At 42.2% G+C, this 21,209-nt stretch overlaps 1 protein-coding gene across 1 annotated transcript in view; it reads left to right on the top strand.

Annotated features, from left to right (window-relative positions):
* Positions 1-21,209, top strand: part of scospondin (subcommissural organ spondin) — a 129,294-nt gene that overhangs the window by 53,670 nt on the left and 54,415 nt on the right. The window contains exons 67-99 of the mRNA XM_034862773.1: positions 37-185; positions 484-654; positions 845-1,100; positions 1,256-1,302; positions 1,466-1,636; positions 1,802-1,936; positions 2,402-2,538; positions 2,609-2,703; positions 2,839-2,888; positions 3,278-3,448; positions 4,763-4,933; positions 5,236-5,315; positions 5,435-5,604; positions 5,723-5,769; positions 6,036-6,236; positions 6,625-6,795; positions 7,377-7,577; positions 7,676-7,787; positions 8,761-8,981; positions 9,822-9,974; positions 10,124-10,290; positions 10,559-10,704; positions 10,932-11,152; positions 12,850-12,885; positions 13,083-13,247; positions 14,952-15,164; positions 16,750-16,917; positions 17,156-17,293; positions 17,427-17,664; positions 17,812-17,964; positions 18,093-18,139; positions 18,434-18,604; positions 18,841-19,017. Coding sequence (XP_034718664.1) covers positions 37-185; positions 484-654; positions 845-1,100; positions 1,256-1,302; positions 1,466-1,636; positions 1,802-1,936; positions 2,402-2,538; positions 2,609-2,703; positions 2,839-2,888; positions 3,278-3,448; positions 4,763-4,933; positions 5,236-5,315; positions 5,435-5,604; positions 5,723-5,769; positions 6,036-6,236; positions 6,625-6,795; positions 7,377-7,577; positions 7,676-7,787; positions 8,761-8,981; positions 9,822-9,974; positions 10,124-10,290; positions 10,559-10,704; positions 10,932-11,152; positions 12,850-12,885; positions 13,083-13,247; positions 14,952-15,164; positions 16,750-16,917; positions 17,156-17,293; positions 17,427-17,664; positions 17,812-17,964; positions 18,093-18,139; positions 18,434-18,604; positions 18,841-19,017 — 4,949 coding nt within the window. The remainder of the gene's footprint in view (positions 1-36; positions 186-483; positions 655-844; positions 1,101-1,255; positions 1,303-1,465; positions 1,637-1,801; positions 1,937-2,401; positions 2,539-2,608; positions 2,704-2,838; positions 2,889-3,277; positions 3,449-4,762; positions 4,934-5,235; positions 5,316-5,434; positions 5,605-5,722; positions 5,770-6,035; positions 6,237-6,624; positions 6,796-7,376; positions 7,578-7,675; positions 7,788-8,760; positions 8,982-9,821; positions 9,975-10,123; positions 10,291-10,558; positions 10,705-10,931; positions 11,153-12,849; positions 12,886-13,082; positions 13,248-14,951; positions 15,165-16,749; positions 16,918-17,155; positions 17,294-17,426; positions 17,665-17,811; positions 17,965-18,092; positions 18,140-18,433; positions 18,605-18,840; positions 19,018-21,209) is intronic.

The raw sequence follows: 21,209 nt of genomic DNA, 5'->3' as shown, positions 1-21,209 counted from the left end.
GAGTGAATGGACCAGCTGGTCAGAGTGCAGTAAAACATGTTTCAACCATGTAGATGATGTTGGAATCAGAAGACGATTCCGCAGCTGCAACCAGACCGTACTGCTCTTGAACAACACACACACGGACTCTGCCTGCGATGGAGATAGTGAGGAGCAAGAGCCTTGTAACACTGTACACTGTCCAGGTATTACAGGTGTAGATGCACACACTGAAAAAAAAACTGCCATCATGCTCCTGTTCCTTCCACTTTTCACAAATGATGTGTTAGAAAGAAGACTAGCATCCACACAGGATATGGAAGTACTGTGAAACCGAGCAGTTTTATTTTGGTGCCCATGTTATCCAATCTGTCTCAGTTTATACCAGCTGCAATCAGGAGCGGAGCAGTTGCGCCGGCCCTCGCGCTGCACTGATTATTTCACAGTCTTCGGCGTCCGATGTGTCTTCGCTGTTAAAAGCAGATTTTTGTTGTGTGTTTCCAGTAAATGGTAGCTGGTCAGCATGGTCATCTTGGTCACAGTGTTCATCAGAGTGCAACTCTGGCGTCCAAACAAGAGAGCGATTCTGCAACTCACCCACTCCACAGCATGGGGGCAGCAGCTGCCCCGGCCCACAAATGCAGACAAGAGACTGCAACTCCCACCCCTGCTCAGGTATCTTTTTTTTATTTTTTATGACAAGCTATGGGGGGCCATGGAATCATGTGTGAATAATATTACTCTATTATAGAATTGTGCTTGTGATGTTTTTGTATTGGATGCATTATATTTTTGCTTCCCATTATTTTATCCACCACATTGAATAAATGCTTGTGTGTGCATGTACAATATTCAGCCGTCACAGGTGTGTGTCCAGAGGGCATGGTGTACATGACATCAGCAGAGTGTGAGGCTCACGGCGGTGCATGTCCGCGGATATGTCTGGACATAGCCTCCACAAAGGTGCAGTGTGCCACCGCCTGTTACGACGGCTGCTACTGTGCCCTGGGCTTTTACCTACTCAATGGCAGCTGTGTTCCCCTGGCACAGTGTCCGTGTTACCACCAGGGGAAACTGTACCCAGCCGCTGCCACCCTGCCTGTTGATGCCTGCAATAACTGGTACTGTTTACCCTGTGACCTAAATGTATACTTATTGTAAAGTAGTAGACAAAGTTTGCCTGGAAGTTTAGATTCAAATTGTAGGTGTTGGAATGAACTGTTTACCATTTTTTTAATCATTTGTCACCCTTTCTTGTATGGTGTGTCTCAATCAGTACCTGCACTAATGGAGAAATGGAGTGCAGAACAGCTCCCTGTCCTGGTAAGTGGTTTTACTAGTAATGTAGCTTTGATTGTACATTGACACGTCTCCCTCTATGTCTCTTGCAGTCTTAAAGTCTTTTCTTCTCTCCTCATTTGTCTCCCATTCTTTCTGTCTTTCTCCACCTTTTTATCCTGTGTGCGTGTGTGTGTGTGTCTCTCAGTGGACTGTGGCTGGAGCAGCTGGACCCAGTGGAGCGCTTGCAGTCGAACATGTGATGTTGGTGTGAGAAGGCGATATCGTTCAGAAACCAATCCTCCTCCAGCTTTTGGAGGTCGCCCCTGCAAAGGAGACAGAGTTGGGATTGATACCTGCAGCATTGAACCCTGTTATAGTAAGGAGAACAGTTGCTTATGTTATTATATGTTGGACACAATCCATGTTTTGAAATGTAAAAAACGAGTTGCTTCTTTTTATCTCCTTTGTGCATTCAAGTAAAGCAAAAAAACAAAGCACAGATTAAAATGTAAAGTAAGTTAACATAGTTATGTGTCTAAAGGTGTAAAGGATCCATGGAGTGCATGGTCAGAGTGCTCAGTGACGTGTGGCGGAGGTTACAGGAGTCGGACCCGCGGGCCCATCCGAATCCACGGCACCACTCATCAGTTCAGCGCCTGTAACCTACAGCCCTGTGGTATGGCAAGATCTACACATCTAACACTATTGTCAAGTTTAATTACAGAATTGTAAAAGTTGCATAAGTACGTTTTAAGAAGACAGCCGAATGTAGTATACATCCTCTGTCACACACTTATTGCATTAACTTATGTTTTTGCACAAGAAAACAACAATAGGAATGCATAATTTATGGCAACAACAATATTCAAATGTTAATTTCATTGCTAGATTAATGGATGATACTGTACATTTTGTTTTGGATTTAAGTTTTTGCTAGTCAAAATATATGTTATTTCCGGGCATTACGCAGCTTTTGTTATATTAGTAGTGGGCAGCTTTGGATCTCCAGTTTTTAAAAAAATCAAATTGTTTTTCAATCAAAAAAAAGATTTGTTTACTTTTTAATGCATTTAGATTTGTTTGTTTTTAATTGCACTGAGAAGGTTTTCATTAATCCCTGCTTGGGCTGTTGCTCTGTCAGGAGATGGCATGGTGTGTCCTCCAGGCCAGAAGTGGAAGCAGTGTGTGACGGGAGCAGTCACATGCACAGACCTCACAATGGACCTCAACAGGAACTGCACACCAGGCTGCCAGTGCCCAAATGGGACTGTCCAACAGGTGGGTGGGTTGGCTGAACACTATATACAAGAACCACGATCATATTGTTAATGGTCCTTCATATTTACAGGATGGTGTGTGTGTGCGGGAATCTAACTGTCGCTGTGACTTAGACGGAGAACAGTTCCAACCAGGAGATATTGTTCCCTTAAACTGCAACAACTGGTAAGGAAAACTGACGCTATCCTTCAATCTATGAGTCATAGTGAGTGTAACTCCACCAATATCTGTTTCCATTCATCAGTATATAGAGAAAAGATAAAATGATGATTTAACTTGTGTGTGTGTTTATATTTTCAGTACATGTGAAGCAGGGAGGCTGGTAAACTGCTCTCAAGTCAGCTGCAATGGTAAGCAAAAATTCATTGAATTTATCTGTAATTCAGACACTGTTTTTTTTTCTGTGCTTTCTTTTCATTCTTGCTATAACATTGTTTAACTATGTAATTTTTTCACGGTTTGCATAATAGTAAAATTAGTTTGAATACCAATAATCAGTCATTAAAATCATATTCACATTAATTTATCTATGACTTATCTTTTCTCTAGTTTGATGAATTATAGTCAAGTTTGAATAACATTAAGGATTGAAAACGAAGCTGTTGTGATGTAAAACAGCATGTACTGTAAAACTAACACAAACAACATGTGATTTCTTCTTGCTGTTTCTATTCACCTCATTTTTTCATGCTGTATCCTTCTTGTTCTGTTCCTTCACGTACAAACACATACTCTCCAGTTGATGGCCAGTGGTCATTGTGGACTCCCTGGGGTCAGTGTTCGGTGTCATGTGGAGCAGGTCTTCAGTCTCGGTACCGGTTCTGTTCCAGCCCCCAGCGCTCTGGCAGTGGCCTGCCATGTCTGGGCCCTCGCAGAGAAGACCGAATCTGTATCTCTGCTTCATGTGACCGTGAGTTTGTATTGTGTAAATTTGTACTGACTGGCATTCTATCCATATTTAAGCAGTGTTGGGAATAACGCGTTACAAAAGTAACGCAATAACAGTAATGTATTCCTTTTTGCTGTAACGCAGTAATAAAAAGCATTATTTACTTCATTTTGTTTATGTTATATACTATCTCAGTAACGCGAGTTACAACGCATGTTTTTAAGAATTCACCAACACCGCGAAATATTCTTCACAGGAAAAAAAAAAAGCCTTGAGTAATATTTCCTTTTGCTGTATTTAATTGTTAAAATGACTGCAGAGACAGATACATTTGCGGGAAGGAATAATGTTTTCAGGCATTATGACGCTGCGTTGAAGGGAGGTGCTCTCCCGTCTCTGTTCCCGTGGCAAGAGCCAAAGACGGCGTAGACAACATCTGTGTCCCAACAGGTGACGCTCAGTGTGGACAGCATTGTCTCCGAGCTGCTGACAGATAGAAACATCGCAGGAATTAATGTTGAGGCTTCCATCCATCTTCGACTGCTTATCCGGTATCGGGTCGCTGGGGCAGCAGCTCCAGCAGGGGACCCCAAATTTCCCTTTCCCGAACCATATCAACCAGCTCCGGCGTTCCCAGGCCAGGATGGAGATATAATCTCTCCACCTAGTCCTGGGTCTTCCCCGAGGCCTCCTCCCAGCTGGACGTGCCTGGAACACCTCCCTAGGGAGGCGCCCAGGAGGCATCCTTACCAGATGCCCGAACCACCTCAACTGGCTCCTTTCTAGGCGAAGGAGCAGCGGCTCTACTCCGAGCTCCTCTCGGATGACTGAATTTCTCACCCTATCTCTAAGGGAGACGCCAGCCTCCCTCCTGAGGAAACCCATTGTACCTGTTTTTACCCCTGTTGAGGCTTGCTACACATAATATCATTGCATTTTATCAGCAGTGGAGAGTAACTATGCCTGTATGGAATGGCTGCGAATGACGACCGTGTCTTTTACTGGGACCATTTGTTTAATATGTTGCAGTTTTACAAACTAGAAAGTGATCAACTTGGTTTACAAACCTGTTTTGCATCTAGCGGCCAGTGAAAAAAGAATTACTTGGTTGGATGAATCACTTTGATTGTTTTCTTGCTGCCATGGAAACTTTTGCCAGTCTTTACTTGTTCATGATGACAGATACATACTGTAAATCCAGTGAAATGACTGATGTTGCCGGGTTTTGTAAACTGTCACTTCCCGGGTGATTTATATGGAATTGCTTGATCTTTATTTAGTTTAGTTAAAAAAAAAAATGTTTTCAAGATTTAATGATGTGTTTGCTCTTTCCAGGTGACGGTGGCTGGAGTCAGTGGAGTAACTGGACGGAGTGTACCAAGTCATGCGGTGGGGGGGTTCGCACCCGGAGGAGAGAGTGTGACAGTCCCCATCCAGAGGGGGAGGGGAACTACTGTGAGGGGTTGGGAACTGAGGTCATAGCCTGTAACACTGACCACTGTCCAGGTATGTTTACAGAGTGTGTAGAATGTAGGTGAGGCTGTGAGTATGTGTTTTGGTCTACATCTGCAGTTTGAGTTTTGTTCATGTTACAGGTCTCAGATTGAGACGCTGTAGGCAGATATGATGTCCTGTGTAACAGGAGAAAATATTAGCAGGAGACGAGTGCTTGTTTTCAGTACAGCTTCGCTCAGCAGAATGACGAAGCAACGTTAGTCCGCTCACAAAGAGTGTCCGTGAGAGTGAAGCACTGCGCCACACTGCCCCCTGCTGGCAGCACCATCCGATTGTCATGTGTGTGTTTTTAGTGGCGCCATGCACTCAGGTCCCAGGCACGGTGTTCAGTAGCTGTGGTCCCTCCTGCCCTCGCTCCTGTGATGACCTGGCTGTGAGTAACACACTGATCTTGAACTCGTGTTTCCAGCCATTACCACTGGTTTAACTTTAAGTCATGCTTAGTGGATTAAAATAAAGAATCCTGGTGATCATTTTTATTTTGTTCTCCAGTACTGTGAATGGCAGTGTGAGCCAGGGTGCTACTGTACAGGGGGAAAGGCCCTGTCTGCTAACGGGACAGTGTGTGTAGCGAAAGAAGACTGTCCCTGCATGGAGCTCAGCACTGGACAAAGGCTGGAACCCGGGGAGACCACTGTAGCCCCTGATGGATGTAACAACTGGTCAGAATAAAACACAGACAAAGACAACATACTGTATACCACATTTATATTTTTCAGAGAAACATCCACAAAGAAGGAACAGAAAAAGAATGATGCTGGTTTTTCCTTTTTGTTTTAGCACTTGTCAGGGGGGGAGGCTCAACTGCACCAGATACACCTGTCCAGGTGAGTTAGACCAGCTGTATTTGTTAAAACAAATGGAATTTGTGCATGATCAAAAACAGCATATTCAACTTGACATTTAACTGGCTTGTGTGCAGTCTTTCTGTCTTTGACTTAAGTTAAAACTCACTAACAAGAATAAAGGCATCAAACAACAATAAAAAAAAAAAAATCAAAATAATGTCTTTATTTCTTACTTCATGATTAAAAGAAAATCAGTGAAGGAAAATGATGTTCATTAATCTAGATTTTCTTCTGTGCGTTTCCAGTGTCAGGTGGCTGGTGTGAGTGGTCAGAGTGGACTCCATGCTCCAGGACCTGCGGATCGGAGTCGGTGTCCCGCTACAGGAGCTGTGGCTGTCCTGAGCCCAAAGCTGAAGGAGCGGCCTGCTTTGGAGAACAGGAAATACACAACGGGGTCGGAGTTCAAATCCAGAGACAGCCCTGCCCTGTCATCACCTTCTGTCCTGGTACCACTAGCATTGGTTCCTAATGACAAACGCTAAGCTTAGATAATGAATCAAAACTAAGTATTTGAATACAATTATATCTCAAATGTAGTATATAATGTGACTGGAGAACTGCATGGTAACTTGATGAAGTGGCATTTTAATATCTTTCATTCCTATTCCTTCTTCATATCTCTTCCCTTTTATCCTTTCCTTTTTATCCTATCCAGCTTATAGTCTTTGTATCTACATGTCTATCTCTTTTATCATCTTTTGATGTCCTTTTCGACAGGCAGTCAAATGTAACTAACCGCTATCAAACATAATGTGTTATAATATAATACACGCATAATGTCTGTCTCTCTTTCTTCATTGCTGTCTTTGTTTTTTCTTCTCCCTCTCCCTCTAGTTCATGGTTCGTGGAGTCCCTGGTCAGCGTGGTCTGAGTGTGATGGGTGCGCCGGGTCTTCCATTCGCACCAGAGACTGTAACAGCCCTCCCGCTAGGTTTGGAGGGCTGCCCTGTCTCGGAGAAAGCAGGCAGAGCCGCGGTTGCCATGACAATGTCACTGTTTGCTCAGGTCAACATAGTAAAGGATTGTGTAATAATTGTGTATTTATTTTTGAAAGACGTGTGCACCACTTCAAAGGAAGGGTACTGGATGAAAAGAAAGATTGAAGAGAGAAATTTGAGCTCTGATGAAGATAGGGAAAGAAGTTAATAGTCCTCACAAGAAACAAGGCGGCAGCCATTAACATTTCTATATCTGTGCCTGTTTTCCTTGAATTGAATGGAAAAAATAAGTTGAAAGGACTGTTAATATGAAACGGCTGCCTGAAAGGAAAGATGAATGAAGTCTGCCTGTCTTCCCATGGTCCTGTGCATGGCCAACTCCCACACAATGAGAACAGGGGTTACTGCTAAGCAGCAAGGTGACAGACTCCTGCACTGCTGCGATCAACTAACAGGAATGTACACACAAGAACAGTAGCTACTCATTTTATCAAACTGACAAACAAAATCTTTTCCATCTTGACCGGCTAGTGTTATGTTTACTTTTATATTGTCACAAACCTTGTGTAAGCATGCTCAACTATAAAACCCTTCACTCCACTTTTGTGTTAATTCTCTTTAAACTCTACCTCCTCCTGCATTCTGCAGACTGTGGTGGAGGCCAAGAAGAATGGCCTTGTGGGAAGCCCTGTCCTCGCTCCTGTTCAGACCTCCATGGTGACACCGAGTGCTTGGACTCCCCTGGGTGCAGACAGACCTGTGGTTGTCCGGGTGACATGGTTCTGCAGGATGGGGTGTGTGTGGCCAGGAAGGAGTGTCGCTGCAAATACCATAACAGCTCTGCTAATGGTTAGATCCACAATCTGTTCTTGTGAAAATGTAAAAAGTGTTTACGTGTTAAACTAAGCAGAGATAATTTAATCAATACATATTTGTCTCTGATATAGAGATAACATTCAGCGGGCTAGACTCCAGTAATGCATCATGGGCATGGCCTGGTGGATCTGATTGGCAGTTTGCAAATCCAGAAGACATCATCATCAGTGACTGCAAAAACTGGTACAGCACAGCAGTTGCGATGAATATGTTGCTCAGAAAGAAAATGATTAATTTACAATAAAAGAATACGTAACAGATGCATTGTTTCAAGTGTTGCACACGGTAACTTGGCCTGCTGTGGATGTCTCGTGAGATAAACTGGTTATCACTGTCACTGTGTCACGAGCAAAAGCATTAAGAGATTGTTGTAGCAACCAACTTAATAATAACTTACATGAAACCCACGGACACTTTACACAAGTACAGGGGGACAAAGGAAAATAAAATAATAAGGGAACTCATCAACAGACTTAAAGGAAGAAAATGTCAAGCCAAATGGAAGGGGGACGTCATTTAATACGGGGGCATTGTCAAGTTGTTCTATGAATGAAATAGAGATATTACATTGCTGATGGCCAATTCAGGGACATTTTTGAATCATTTACAATCCCATAATTGTCTTCATCTGTTGAATGCCCGAACAAGTGTGATTTGGGGTTTCACCTGTCTTTCACTTTCGTTTGAGCTTTTAGTTGTTCTTCTTTTAATTTCCTTTTCTCTGTAATGGCACTGCTCCAGTATCAGCCGTAACTACAACAGATAACTTCTAAAATATTTTAATGTTATTAAGCCTTTAGAAAGAAATCTCCTGCTACCCTTTACCTGGATTGATACAAGAACACAAGCTTATCCGGTGTTACAAAGAAATCTGTGACCCGTTAGAATACGTTACTTTAGTGCCGTCTACCTGCCGTAAATCATTCTGTGACGTTGCAGGAAAAATCTGACCTGGGCGGAGATAGTAAAGTAGCAATCTTTTTACTGTTAGTCTCCTTTGCTGTTACAGGACATTTATGATCATCAGACGGAACATTACACAGTTTCAGAAACGTGTAAAAATTACGTACAGTCAATCCAATGTACAAATGAAAATGCCAATGTCTTTATTTTGCTTTTTTGTGTTTTTGTCAACCTTCTCACTTTGTCATATCAGTTCATGCAAGGCTGGGGTTCTGCGGTGTCAATCAGTCCCTGGTTGTTATGTTGATGGTGGCTGGAGTCAATGGGCGGCCTGGACTGAGTGCTCGCTCTCTTGTGGAGGAGGAGTCAAGCTCAGGAGACGCCAGTGTGATAACCCGTCCCCTCAGAGCAGTGGGAGAGGCTGCCTTGGAGTCGCTGAACAGCAGAAAGATTGCAACATACACATGTGCACAGGTAACTCTGTCTGGCCAAGCTAACTTACAACTTGAGCTTTTATACGCAGACACAGCTTCTCTTAGCTTTACTGAAATCTAAAAGAGGAATTAATTTCTTACAGTACCCTTTGAAACATACGTTCATTCTCATGGAAATTTGAACAAGTCCTTGCCTACTGAATAGGCATGTCATATGATTTACCGGATTGCAAAATGAGAAATCAAACAATACAGTGACATATGAATAATGAAACTGCAGATTTTATTTATATGTTTATGCCTAAAATATTTTAATTTCTCTACTGAAGGGTGGAGATGTCTGTGCACTTCACCAAAATCTGAGATTCAAATATGCCCCGGGCAAGCTAGATTTAGAATGTCCCAGATTCAAAAGCCAATCACTGTCAAATTTGCGAAAACATTGTAGCTGTGTTAACGAATGGCAATAACAAACTACCAACATAAAAAAATGCTAACTACCCTCACAATTTTAATACATCTGCTAGTTGCCGATTTTACTGCAGATCGCTCCCTGACTCTGGGGCCCCTTCGACGTGCTTCCACACATTGCTCTTTCGCCGATCATTCAACTTATTGCAAACAGCAGTGCTAGGCCAAATCCATAATTTCTCAATGGAGAAAGAGCTCATGTGATTTCAAGACATGTCCAGAGGGGGACTTTAAAAATCATGGAGAACTTGTTAGCGATACAGAAGCTTGTCATTTCTATATTGAAAATACTAATAATAGTATGGTTAATATGATAGAGTATTTCTAAATTGATATACAGTCTTTGGACATACATTTGTAATGTTTATTCATGCCAATGTGTCACATTTCAGTGTGTTTTTTCTTCCAGACTCTGTGGGCCCGTGGCTCCCCTGGTCTCAGTGGTCTCTGTGTTCGGTCAGCTGTGGTGGAGGACAACAGAGCCGCTCGCGCCTCTGCAGCTCTCTACCTTGCAGTGGCCCCAGTCGCCAGAGCAAGACCTGCAACACCCAAGTCTGCCTTGGTGAGTCCTGGTTCCCTGCAGAATATCTGTCTATCAAAGTTAGATCAATTGTAAGATCCCGGTTAACCTAGTAGAAAAGCTCTTATTGGCAGACTGTTTTTGAGTGTCTTTAATTTGTGTCTCCATGCTGACATCATATTATTGTGCAGAAGTGGGCTGCCCTCCTGGCAGGTTGTACAGGGAGTGTGAACGAGGTGAAGGCTGTCCATTCAGCTGCGTTCAAGTCAGCGGCAGGGAGGGCTGCTACTCTGATGGCTGCGAGGAAGGCTGCCACTGCCCCCTGCACACCTACCAACACCACAGTGTCTGCCTGCAGGTGGGTTCCCTTTCATTTAGTCAACTTTAGCATGCTGATATTATGCATCTAAACAACAATTGCACTAAAGCTTGCAACACAAAAGAACAACAAGTTGATAGTTAAAACATTTCCAAACAATGTAAAGTGAGCGTTACTAAATTTAAATCCAAAGGCACTCACTGCAAGTTTCCAAACAGACTTAGCGATTAAATGAATGTACCATTGAAATTGTTATTTAACATTGACATTTGTTTTTCTCCATTTATTGTGGTTCTGTGTGTTTCAGGAGTGTCCGTGCCTGGTGGACAAAGAGTTTCTGGCCACTCTGCAGAGTGTTTCTGTCTTGCCAGTCTCATCTCTGCTCCTCCATAACATCTCTGAGGGAGTGGAACTTCTGTCTGGAGACACACTGTTTCACGACTGTAGCACCTGGTGAGCAGAAACTGTGATACACTTCATACAGTCCCACTCTCACCACTACACACACTGCCATTTACTGCTGGACAATTAGAGGGTATTTGTTTGTTCCTACACTGTCTAAAAAAGGAGTAAATAAAGTTTCTCAGTTGAATATCAAAACAAAGCGCCAGGGTTGTATGTAAAATTAAAAGCATATACTATTAGGCACGACCCCTCTCTTCCTCCCCTCTGTTCTGTAGCACCTGTGAACATGGCAGGTGGAACTGTTCCTTGGAGCATTGTCCAGTCGATGGTGGTCTGTCACCCTGGGGCCCCTGGAGCCCCTGCTCACTGTCCTGTGGAGGCCTGGGACTGAAGAGTCGCTACAAGAGCTGCACACAGCCTGCCCCGGCCCACGGAGGGAGAGACTGCCAGGGGCCGCGTCAGGAAACCACCTACTGCCAGGCCCCTGACTGCCCAGGTACAAAGGGGAGGAAGAGGTAGAGTAGGTACTCTATGTACAGTGAGGAAAATAAGTATTTGAACACCCTGCTATTTTGGAAGTTCTCCCACTTAGAAATCATGGAGGGGTCTGAAATTGTCATCGTAGGTGCATGTCCACTGTGACAGACATAATCTAAAAACAAAAATCCAGAAATCACGATGTATGATTTTTTAAACTGTTTATTTGTTTGATACAGCTGCTAATAAGTATTTGAACACCTGAGAAAATCAATGTTAATATTTGGTACAGTAGCCTTTGTTTGCAATTACAGAGGTCAAACGTTTCCTGTAGTTTCTCACCAGGTTTGCACACACTGGAGAAGGGATTTCAGGTTTTAGATCAATCAGGTTTCTGGGCTGTCCCTGAGAAACACAGAGTTTGGGCTCCCTCCAAAGATTCTCTATTGGGTTTAGGTCTGCAGACTGGCTAGGCTACGCCAGAACCTTGATATGCTTCTTACAGAGCCACTCCTTGGTTATCCTGGCTGTGTGCTTCGGGTCATTGTCATGTTGGAAGACCCAGCCTTGACCCATCTTCAATGCTCTAACTGAGGGAAGGAGGTTGTTCCCCAAAATCTCGCAATACATGGCCCCGGTCATCCTCTCCTTAATACAGTGCAGTCGCCCTGTCCCATGTGCAGAAAAACACCCCCAAAGCATGATGCTACCACCCCCATGCTTCACAGTAGGGATGGTGATCTTGGGATGGTACTCATCATTCTTCTTCCTCCAAACACGGTTATTGGAATTATGACCAAAAAGTTCTATTTTGGTCTCATCTGACCACATGACTTTCTCCCATGACTCCTCTGGATCATCCAAATGGTCAATGGCAAACTTAAGACGGGCCTTGACATGGGCTTGTTAAATCAGGGGAACCTTCCGTGCCTGCGTGATTTCAAACCATGACGTCATAGTGTATGACCAACAGTTCCCTTGGAAACGGTGGTCCCAGCTCTTTTTACCAAGCTGCTTGGCAATTTCCCCGTAGCCCTTTCCAGCCTTGTGGAGGTGTACAATTTAGTCTCAAGTGTCTTTGGACAGCTTTTTGGTCTTGGCCATGTTAGTAGTTGGATTCTTACTGATTATATGGGGTGGACAGGTGTCTTTATGCAGCTAACGACCTTAAACAGGTCGGAACATTTAGGATAATAAATGGAGTGGAGGTGGACATTTTGAAGGCAGACTAACAGGTCTTTGAGGGTCAGAACTCTAGCTGATAGACAGGTGTTCAAATACTTATTTGCAGATGTATCATACAAATAAATAGTTTAAAAATCATCCATTGTGATTTCTGGATTTTTGTTTTTAGATTATGTCTGTCACAGTGGACATGCACCTACGATGACAATTTCAGACCCCTCCATGATTTCTAAGTGGGAGAACTTGCAAAATCGCAGGGTGTCAAATACTTATTTTCCTCACTGTAGATTATGTAGATGTAGATTAACAATTTGTTACAATAACCAGCCGTCACAGGTGAGGGGATGTTACTGTGAGACTGTGTCTATTATAAATTAAATCATAAATCTAATTTAATTATAAAGGGCTGTTCTGTATCATTCATTCGTTGCCATGTGAGTAACAGACAGTAAATACTGCCAGCTGCTCGCTTGTGCACAATAGTAATGGTGGAACTTGATCTGATTTTTCATTTTTGCTTGTTGTTGGCAGTGATTGTTGGTCCTACAGAAGAACCCGTTTTACCAGGTAATTTACAGTATTTTTTACTAAATTACTTTTTACTATCGCAATTATTTTTGTCTGTATGGTAAATGGTATTGAGATTTGTTACATCCATTGTATCCATCTTTATCTATTTATACCATCTTTTCCCACATAAGACAAAAAAAAAAATTTAAAGTCTTCTCTCTGTTTCATCGTCATTCCTTCTCTGTCTTCTTTAGATGAGGATGCAGGCTTCTCTTCATGGTCATTATGGAGTCCCTGCACTAAGACTTGCACTGATGCTCTTAGCCCGGCCATGAAGTCCCGTCATCGACAGTGTATCAGACCTCCCTGCTCTGGAAGCTCTCACCAAGAGAAGGCCTGTAACCTGCCCCTGTGTTCAGGTACCACCACTCTCATTATCTCTCTCTGCTGCTGTCAGAGTCTATGATCCAATCCCAAAGCCCCCCGGGCCTTAACCTTCACAGACTTAACTGACATCACTTAGTAGTGCTTGAGTGCAAGACGCTGCACCTACTGTTAATATTCGGTACAAAAACTATAATGATACTGTATACGTTAGTCAACAACCTTTTTTTCCATGACTTACAACGGATAATGATAATGAGATGGCCCCAACGTCATTAAACAGCAACTGTAACCATATCAACATGCAATATAGAGGAAAACTGAACAAACACAGTTAAAATCACCGGCGCCGCTGCACTCAGTTTCGTCTCTGTCCTTGTCTCAGTCCTCAGTGCTGACAAGTCTGCTACAATAATGTGTAAGGTCAGTCAGCGAGTCAGCTTGGGGTGGTTGATAACACATATTTTTGCATGTTGGTCGAGTGGTTGGTAGTGTTTCTTTAGAAAAATAATATGCCAGGCTGAATAGCCATGGACTAGTCCTTGTTTACCTTTTTATTTTAAAACACTTCCGGGCATCCCCTGGGGACCCCATGTTTTAACTTCACGATGCTATGACTTGTGGATAATTCCTTCAGAGAAGGTCTGCAGAGATCCTGACTAAAGTAAAGTGTGCATAAAGGACTTAAAAAGTCTATAAGATTAGCCCTAAAGCACTTGAGGATTTGCCAGTGGAACAGCCCTAAGCCCTTGCGGATTCACCTGGGCCACACCTTAAAGTCAGTGAGTGGGGACATTGGGATTGGCCCCAGGACTGCTGACAAGTCTTTCTTCGTACCAGTCAAACATACATTTCACAAATCATCTGCTTGCTTACATTTAAATACTGTTAAATTTTGAGAAAATAACTCAATTACCAATATTTCAGTTGCTCAGAGTAGACCTTAGTAGTTCCCGGTTGTGAATGAAGTGGCTGTGTGAACATTAAACAAGCTGCTGCTCATTAACATTTTTACAAAGACAGCAACATTTGTGGTAAGAGGAAAATTGCCATGTTAATGGCTTATATTAGATAACAGAGGAGGAATTATTTAGATACTAGAATCCTGTGTGTGAGAGCAGCTTTCCCTCAGTAAAATCTCTACACAGACTTTTATAACATCTGTTGGTTTGCTGTTTTCGACTGTTTTTGTTGAGGCTTGGTTTGTCCTTTTTCATCACGCAAGAAATTGTTTTAGTCATAGATCGACAAAGACATCAGAAGAGATTAGTACAGGGAAGCTGTATCATTTCACAATCATGTTTGAGAATAATGTGAAAATGTATTTGTACATAATCAAATCTAACCACAAAGTAGGCAGCTGAAGTGTTTACTGTTTGAAGTTTTTATTCCAGGGAGTAGGTAAAGAGTGTTACAAGTCTTATGATTTAGCGGTGTTTCTGGCCTAAACTGAAATGTATACTTAAAATAAATGAGCTGCTCATTTGTTGTGACTGTGTTTAAAAGGAGCTCTGTGTACTTTTTTTAATTTAGAGAATGCACATTGCGACATTACTGTAAATACCGTGAACAAATCTGTAATTATATTAATCTGTAACAACAAGGTTGAAATTGTTAAGGAGATGAGATGCCAGCAGTTAAACCACAGCATCCCAATTGACACTAATACTAAGATAACTATTTTACTATATTCAATGACTATGTCAAGCAGTCTTACGGCTTTTGTAATATGTTCCCAGATGGAGACGTTGTATGTGTAGGGACAGACTGTGTGGGGAGGAACTGTTCGTGGACAGAGTGGGGGGAGTGGAACTCTTGTTCCCGGTCCTGCGGAGTGGGTCAGCAGCAGAGGATCCGAGCCTTCATCCGCCCCCAGACCAACGGCTCCTGGTGTGAAGACATCTTGGGAGGAAACCTGGAGCATCGCTTTTGTAACATCAGGCCCTGCAGAGGTCAGCCAACTGATCGGCACGTAGAGTCAATCTGCAATCTGTAATTCATCCCTTTTTAGGAAATGTTATATTGCCTTCGACTGTCTCTGACTGATTTTGAAGCTTTAATGTTTCAGTTGGAACCATGTCTGTGATAATTATCAGAGTTTCAACACTGTTCTGTAGTAATGCCCATTTGAAATAAGTCTCCACCTACATCTGCATTGCCACAAAATAACAGAAATTTGACAACAATGTAAGCAGACATGATGTTTAGATTTTAATGGTAGGCCTTAGTTACTGTTTTCAAGGTATACCGGGGTTTGAAAAAGTCAAGGTTTAAAAACCACTAAAATGTTCCGTCATACCGTTCCTAAGGTATGAGCTGTTTATGAGTAATAAGTGGTCAAGGAGAGAAATTGCAGTTTAGTCATCCGTCTTCCTGCCAGCGTGCAGTGTGTTTTAAAAATAAAATACATTAAAAATGTATTTTTACACAGACATAAAAAAAATACATAACACATTTTAAAGCTGTAATTGCAATACTGGGAAACTGTGATATTTTTGCTAAAGGTTATCATACTGTCAGAATCGTATACTGTCCCATACATAGAGTGACTATGCAGAGACAGATTAACCTACTACCCACCCTCCAGTTCCTCCCACACACTGCATTGTTTTTGTGTGTATTTGTGTGTTGGTAATCAGTTTCTCACATTAACTGTAAAATTAGTGGACAGAGAATGTGTGACGTCACCCGTTGGTTTGTGGAGATCTGCTGTCAGTTGTTGAGTTTGCCGTTATAGTCATCCTGGTTACAGTTGGATGATTTTAGACGAGACTGGCAATCGCATCATAGCCACGGCCTAAAACACCTCCTGCTTTATCCCTGATTTTCAAATCAACGAGACCCCAATTCAGAAAATTAACATCATTCTGTGTTGCAGAAGATTTACAACTAGCAATTGAGACCATGAACTCATTATGCAAATTAGTTTTGTGAGTTTTTTTGGACCCGCAAGTGCCGCCCCCTGCTGGAATTCCGATAGAAAGCAGTTTAAGGCACTTCCACATCTGCACCACTTCGTCGAACTGGATGCTTTATCCATTCATTTACAGTCTATGGTTTGTCATAACGTTAAGCACACCATACACACATGATAAATAACAAAGGCCTTAAAACTAATTAAGTTAACACTATTAATTCACTTTAAATTGGGCTTTAGATGAACCTGGAGCCTTTCCGGCCCCTTGTGGGTCTGGGCTTATCTTACCTAAAAGTTTGGATCCACAACATATAAAAATGTATTTCCTTAAAAAATGTATTAAAAGTTCTGGTGATCACAACCCAGGTCCTTTTTATGGTCATCTTCCACTTTTGTAAAAAAGATATACCAATGTATTCATCAAGTCGATTGCTGCAGTCAATTACTTTGATGAGTACATTTTAACCAATAGAAATTCTGGCCAACAAAATAACAATCAAGTTGTGATCTTCTAGAATGATCGTTTATTGTAAAGTCTATTTGATATGTTATATAAAAAAAACACTGGTGTCATAGCTTATGTATGTGCTTACAGTATGTTCATGTTTGTTTGTGTTCAGTGGATGGAGGTTGGTCTCGCTGGAGTCCCTGGTCTCGCTGTGATAAAGGCTGTGGCGGCGGGCGCTCCATACGCACTCGCTCCTGCTCTAGCCCTCCGCCCAAGAACGGAGGGAAGAAATGTGAAGGAGAAAAGAACCAGGTCAAACCGTGCAACACCAAACCCTGCGGTGAGACAGACCTACATGTTCACACACACACACACACACACACACACACAGGCACACAGGCACACTGACACTTTTAGATTGCTATAGAACCACAAGGAACGTTCATCTTGTGCAAAGACAAATTATTCATTTCAATTTTTCCAGGTAAGCCTGTGATTAGCATCCTTGGTGAGGCACCAGGCAAAGAATGCCTGCAGTGTCATAGGAAAATGTATGACCTGTTTTTCTACATTGTCAGATGAGAAGGGGTGCCCCCCAGGCCAGGAGTTTGTGGTGTGTGCCAACCAGTGTCCACAGCGGTGCTCAGACCTCCAGCAGGGCATAGAGTGTTATGCCAACACCACCGAATGTCAACCTGGCTGTCGCTGTCCTAAAGGTACTTAGGCTTAATATGTATTTTTGTGGATGAGGAGCCCTATTTAAAGTACTTGTGGGGTTTTTAGTGGAATGTATCAACTGCAGTAATGTCTGTGTATTAACATAGTACTTATTTTTCCGTGCGTGTCCAGGCCAGTTACAGCAGGATGAAGTGTGTGTGCAGCTGTGGCAGTGTGACTGTGTGGACTCACTAGGGCAGATTTGGGCAGCGGGCAGCTGGCATCAGGTGGATTGTAACAACTGCAGCTGCTCAGATGGACAGCTCTTCTGCACCAATAACAGCTGCCAGGCCACATGTGTTTGGAGCTCCTGGTCCAGTTGGGCATTGTGCAGCGTGTCCTGTGGGCAGGGCCAGAGAACCAGATACAGGTAAGAAAATACCTTTCTTTAATTGCAAACCCTGATTCCCACCCTCTCAGGGATTTTTTGGTTTTTATAATTTCTTTTTAATTAGAAATATTTGGTCAAAGTAAACCTGAAACACAAACTCTCTGTTTTGTGCCACTGTTGTGTCAGGTCTCTGATCCCAGAGGCTGAAGGAGCAAATTGCCATTTTGAAGAAGTCCAGCATAAAAACTGTGACCCAGGACCCTGCCCACCTCTCTGTCTCCATGACGACCAGGAGCTCAGAGTGGGAGACACCTGGCTGCAGGGCGAGTGTCAACAATGGTGAGATGGATGCCCACAAACAGAGAAAAATAACGTTTTGTTGATGGTTTGCAGTGAAAACAGAAATGGCAATTAAAAGGGTTCTGCTTAGAGTTTTCAAACACTCTGTAATTTGTTTTTCTTCCTAGCACATGCTCCCCAGAGGGAAATATCTGCCAAGGCATTGACTGCAGAGGTGGGTCACTGCAACAATTTAAAGACAATGAATGAATGAAGTTGGCTTCAATGTGGTTGGATAACATGGGCACTGATGCAAACCAAGTACCAAGCTTGCATTGCGAGCTTATTTTTAATGAAAGAGTGTATACCAATTCCGTTTGACCTGTGACAGGGATCACAGTACAGGGAAAATCTTACTTTGTGTAATATGTACAGTATTTGTTTTTCCCATTGTAAAAATGTTGACTGGCATGTTGTTAAGATGCCTTGTAAGATAAGTGAATGAGCAATTCCTGTGTGCTGTCTCCAGTGGATGGTGGTTGGACCCCATGGTCTGTCTGGTCTGACTGCTCAGTGACCTGTGGTCAGGGTGCACAGGTTCGAACCCGCGCCTGCATCAACCCCCCTCCGCGTAACAACGGGACTCACTGCAGGGGGCCGGACAGAGAAACACAGGACTGTCACACTCCTCCATGTCTAGGTTTGTTTAGAAATGCCACAATAATAGTTATAATTTAATTTAATTATGGGTATTTATTCATAGCCATCTCAAGGTTCTGTTTATCACCAAAAGACATGCATAATGTCCAGTTATAGTACATTGATACATACTGTATCAACTGTATATATAATCTTGGAAGGAGAAGGTCAGCAAAACAGGAAGTAGGTGAATACAGTTCACATTTGAGCTGATCTTATTGACTCTCATGCCTACAGATGACCTTTGCCCCTGGTCGCCTTGGTCACCATGTTCCCAGAGCTGTGGTGCAGGTTCTGTGTCACGGCGCCGGGTGTGTGTGTGTGAGGAGGGAGGAGATGCAGAGTGTCCCACTGGAATTGAGGCTGAGAGGAACCGAGAGGAGACCCAGCTGTGTTACCATCAGCCATGTCCAGGTACAGACAAAGCTCAACAAACGCTACTCTTTGTTCTGGTCAACTTGCAAAACCTGCTGGTCAGAGTCGATTAGCAGGAGGCCCTGCTGGATAATTAAATCATTTTTAATTGTAATTTCATTCTCCTTTTTAACAGATTCCTATTGGTAAAATGTATTTGCAGGGTTTAATGTGTGAAGACAACACAACATGTTCATAAAGTACCCACCTTCTACAATTTATGAAGACAAACCAGAACAGCACTCTGAGAGATTTTTTTTTTTTTACCCTTCCACCAAGTTTAATGGAAATCTGGTTAGTAGATTTCGTAATACTGTTGACAAACAAACCAACAAACAAAGTTTTGGTATTAAGTATTCATCGGGTAATATTCAACATGATCAAGAAGGTTCATATCTAGATAGATGTGAATCCCAACCAGAGCCCATCACTTTATCACGTCAACAAATCAATATCTAGACATCAAATGATTTACAACAGGAAACGCAGATATTCATTCCACATCTATCACTGGGGTGCAATCAAATGCTTAACCCCCTGAAAGAAAGATCCTAGTCAACATAACTAATATAATAGGCTACATCTTACTAAGATCTGAAAACGTACAGTATGGTATGATGAACCTGTTCCAAGGACCCGTCCCTCTTCTATAAACAAGTTAACGATAGATTAAAAAACAGTGGTACACATGAGTAACCCAATTTACTAGATTATAATGTGAATAGTTAGACAATCTTTGTGTGTGTGTGTGCGTGTGTGTGTGTGTGTGTGTGTGTGTGTGTTACCAGGTCCTAATCTAACTAACATTTGCTGTAAGACAAAGATCTCAAGGTCTGGGATCACTAAATATTATCTTATAGTAATGTCCTGGTTTGAGGGTAAAGATAAGGTATTTATCAGTTGTTACTTTGACTTATTTGTCTTTGGCTGTAGATGAATATTTACTTCACACAGAGAATGACTACACCAACACTATACTTTTTTTCTTCTTCTTATAATATGAATATAATTAACAGTTTAAAATACCATGTTACGACTTTAATTACCCATCCAAAGTAAAAGAGAAAAACTACACTTTGGCCAGAAATAAGTATAAGTTTTGCTTCAGCAATAGTCCTTTAATCTTTTATAGTTGTGCACAACACAGTACCTTTTTGAGCTCAGTCCCCAAAAAAATGTTTTATTTAGAGGCGACACAAGATGGAAGATCTCACTGGTGTTGTAGGAGGAATGGAATTCAAACTCAGGCTTCAAATCCAGATTATAGTTTGGGGTCCCGTTCTCTCTCCTCGCTGTAGCAAGCTGGTAGAGGGACCGTTCCTCCTTCACACCCTTGTCTCACTCTCTCTCATAGCCCACCTCATGGTCTAAATTCAGCAGATAAAGTTTTCAGACCACAGGTCTGGCTAATATTTTCCCTTTCTTACAGAGAGCTAACTAATCTTGTTTTCCGTCTGCAGCAGGCTCAGAAAGAAAAAAATTGGAGCGCAGCACTGCTGCCACCTACAGGACATTACCACAAACGTTTGCCAAACTGCTGTAACTGTAAAATGTCAATTAAACAAAGCAGCTTAACCTGGGCCATTTGTGTCTAATCATGAATGAAATAGGAACAGTGTTCTTAATGTTCTCCTGTTAATGTAACACTTGAATAGTTCATTAAAGTACATCAGTGAAACTTTAGTTCAAGTTAACTTGGATGGGTATAATAAATTGTAATTCTTATTGTGATGACAAATAGTACTTTCAAAATCACCTCATCGCTGCTACTTAGTTTAATTTAATTGCCCAAATCTGGGATGGGTTACATGTGCATCTCTTTCCCTTAAGGCTACACAATGAGACCTTCTTAAAAAAGAGCAGTGTGTGTTGCAAACAGCCAATTAACATTAATAAGTATTACAATTATAGTTTTTAAATGTTAGCAAGCAAGATAATATATTTATTTTAAGACTGGACGATATGTACCAAAAACTTGAATCTCATTCAGATATTTACATAACAAACAAATGTTTTTCAAGGTCCCATGGAATGAAAATTGGACTCTGTTAGGTTTTTAACATTGATATGAGTTCCCCCAGCCTGACCATGGTCCCCTTGTTGTTAGAAATGGTGATAGGTGTAAACCGAGCCCTGGGTATCCTGCTCTACCTTTGAGAAAATGAAAGCTCAGATGGGCCGATCTGGAATCT

Source organism: Etheostoma cragini, chromosome 22 (assembly GCF_013103735.1).
Source record: "Etheostoma cragini isolate CJK2018 chromosome 22, CSU_Ecrag_1.0, whole genome shotgun sequence".
In the NCBI taxonomy this organism is placed as follows: Eukaryota; Metazoa; Chordata; class Actinopteri; order Perciformes; family Percidae; genus Etheostoma; species Etheostoma cragini.
This window is presented reverse-complemented; position numbering and strand designations above follow the sequence as displayed.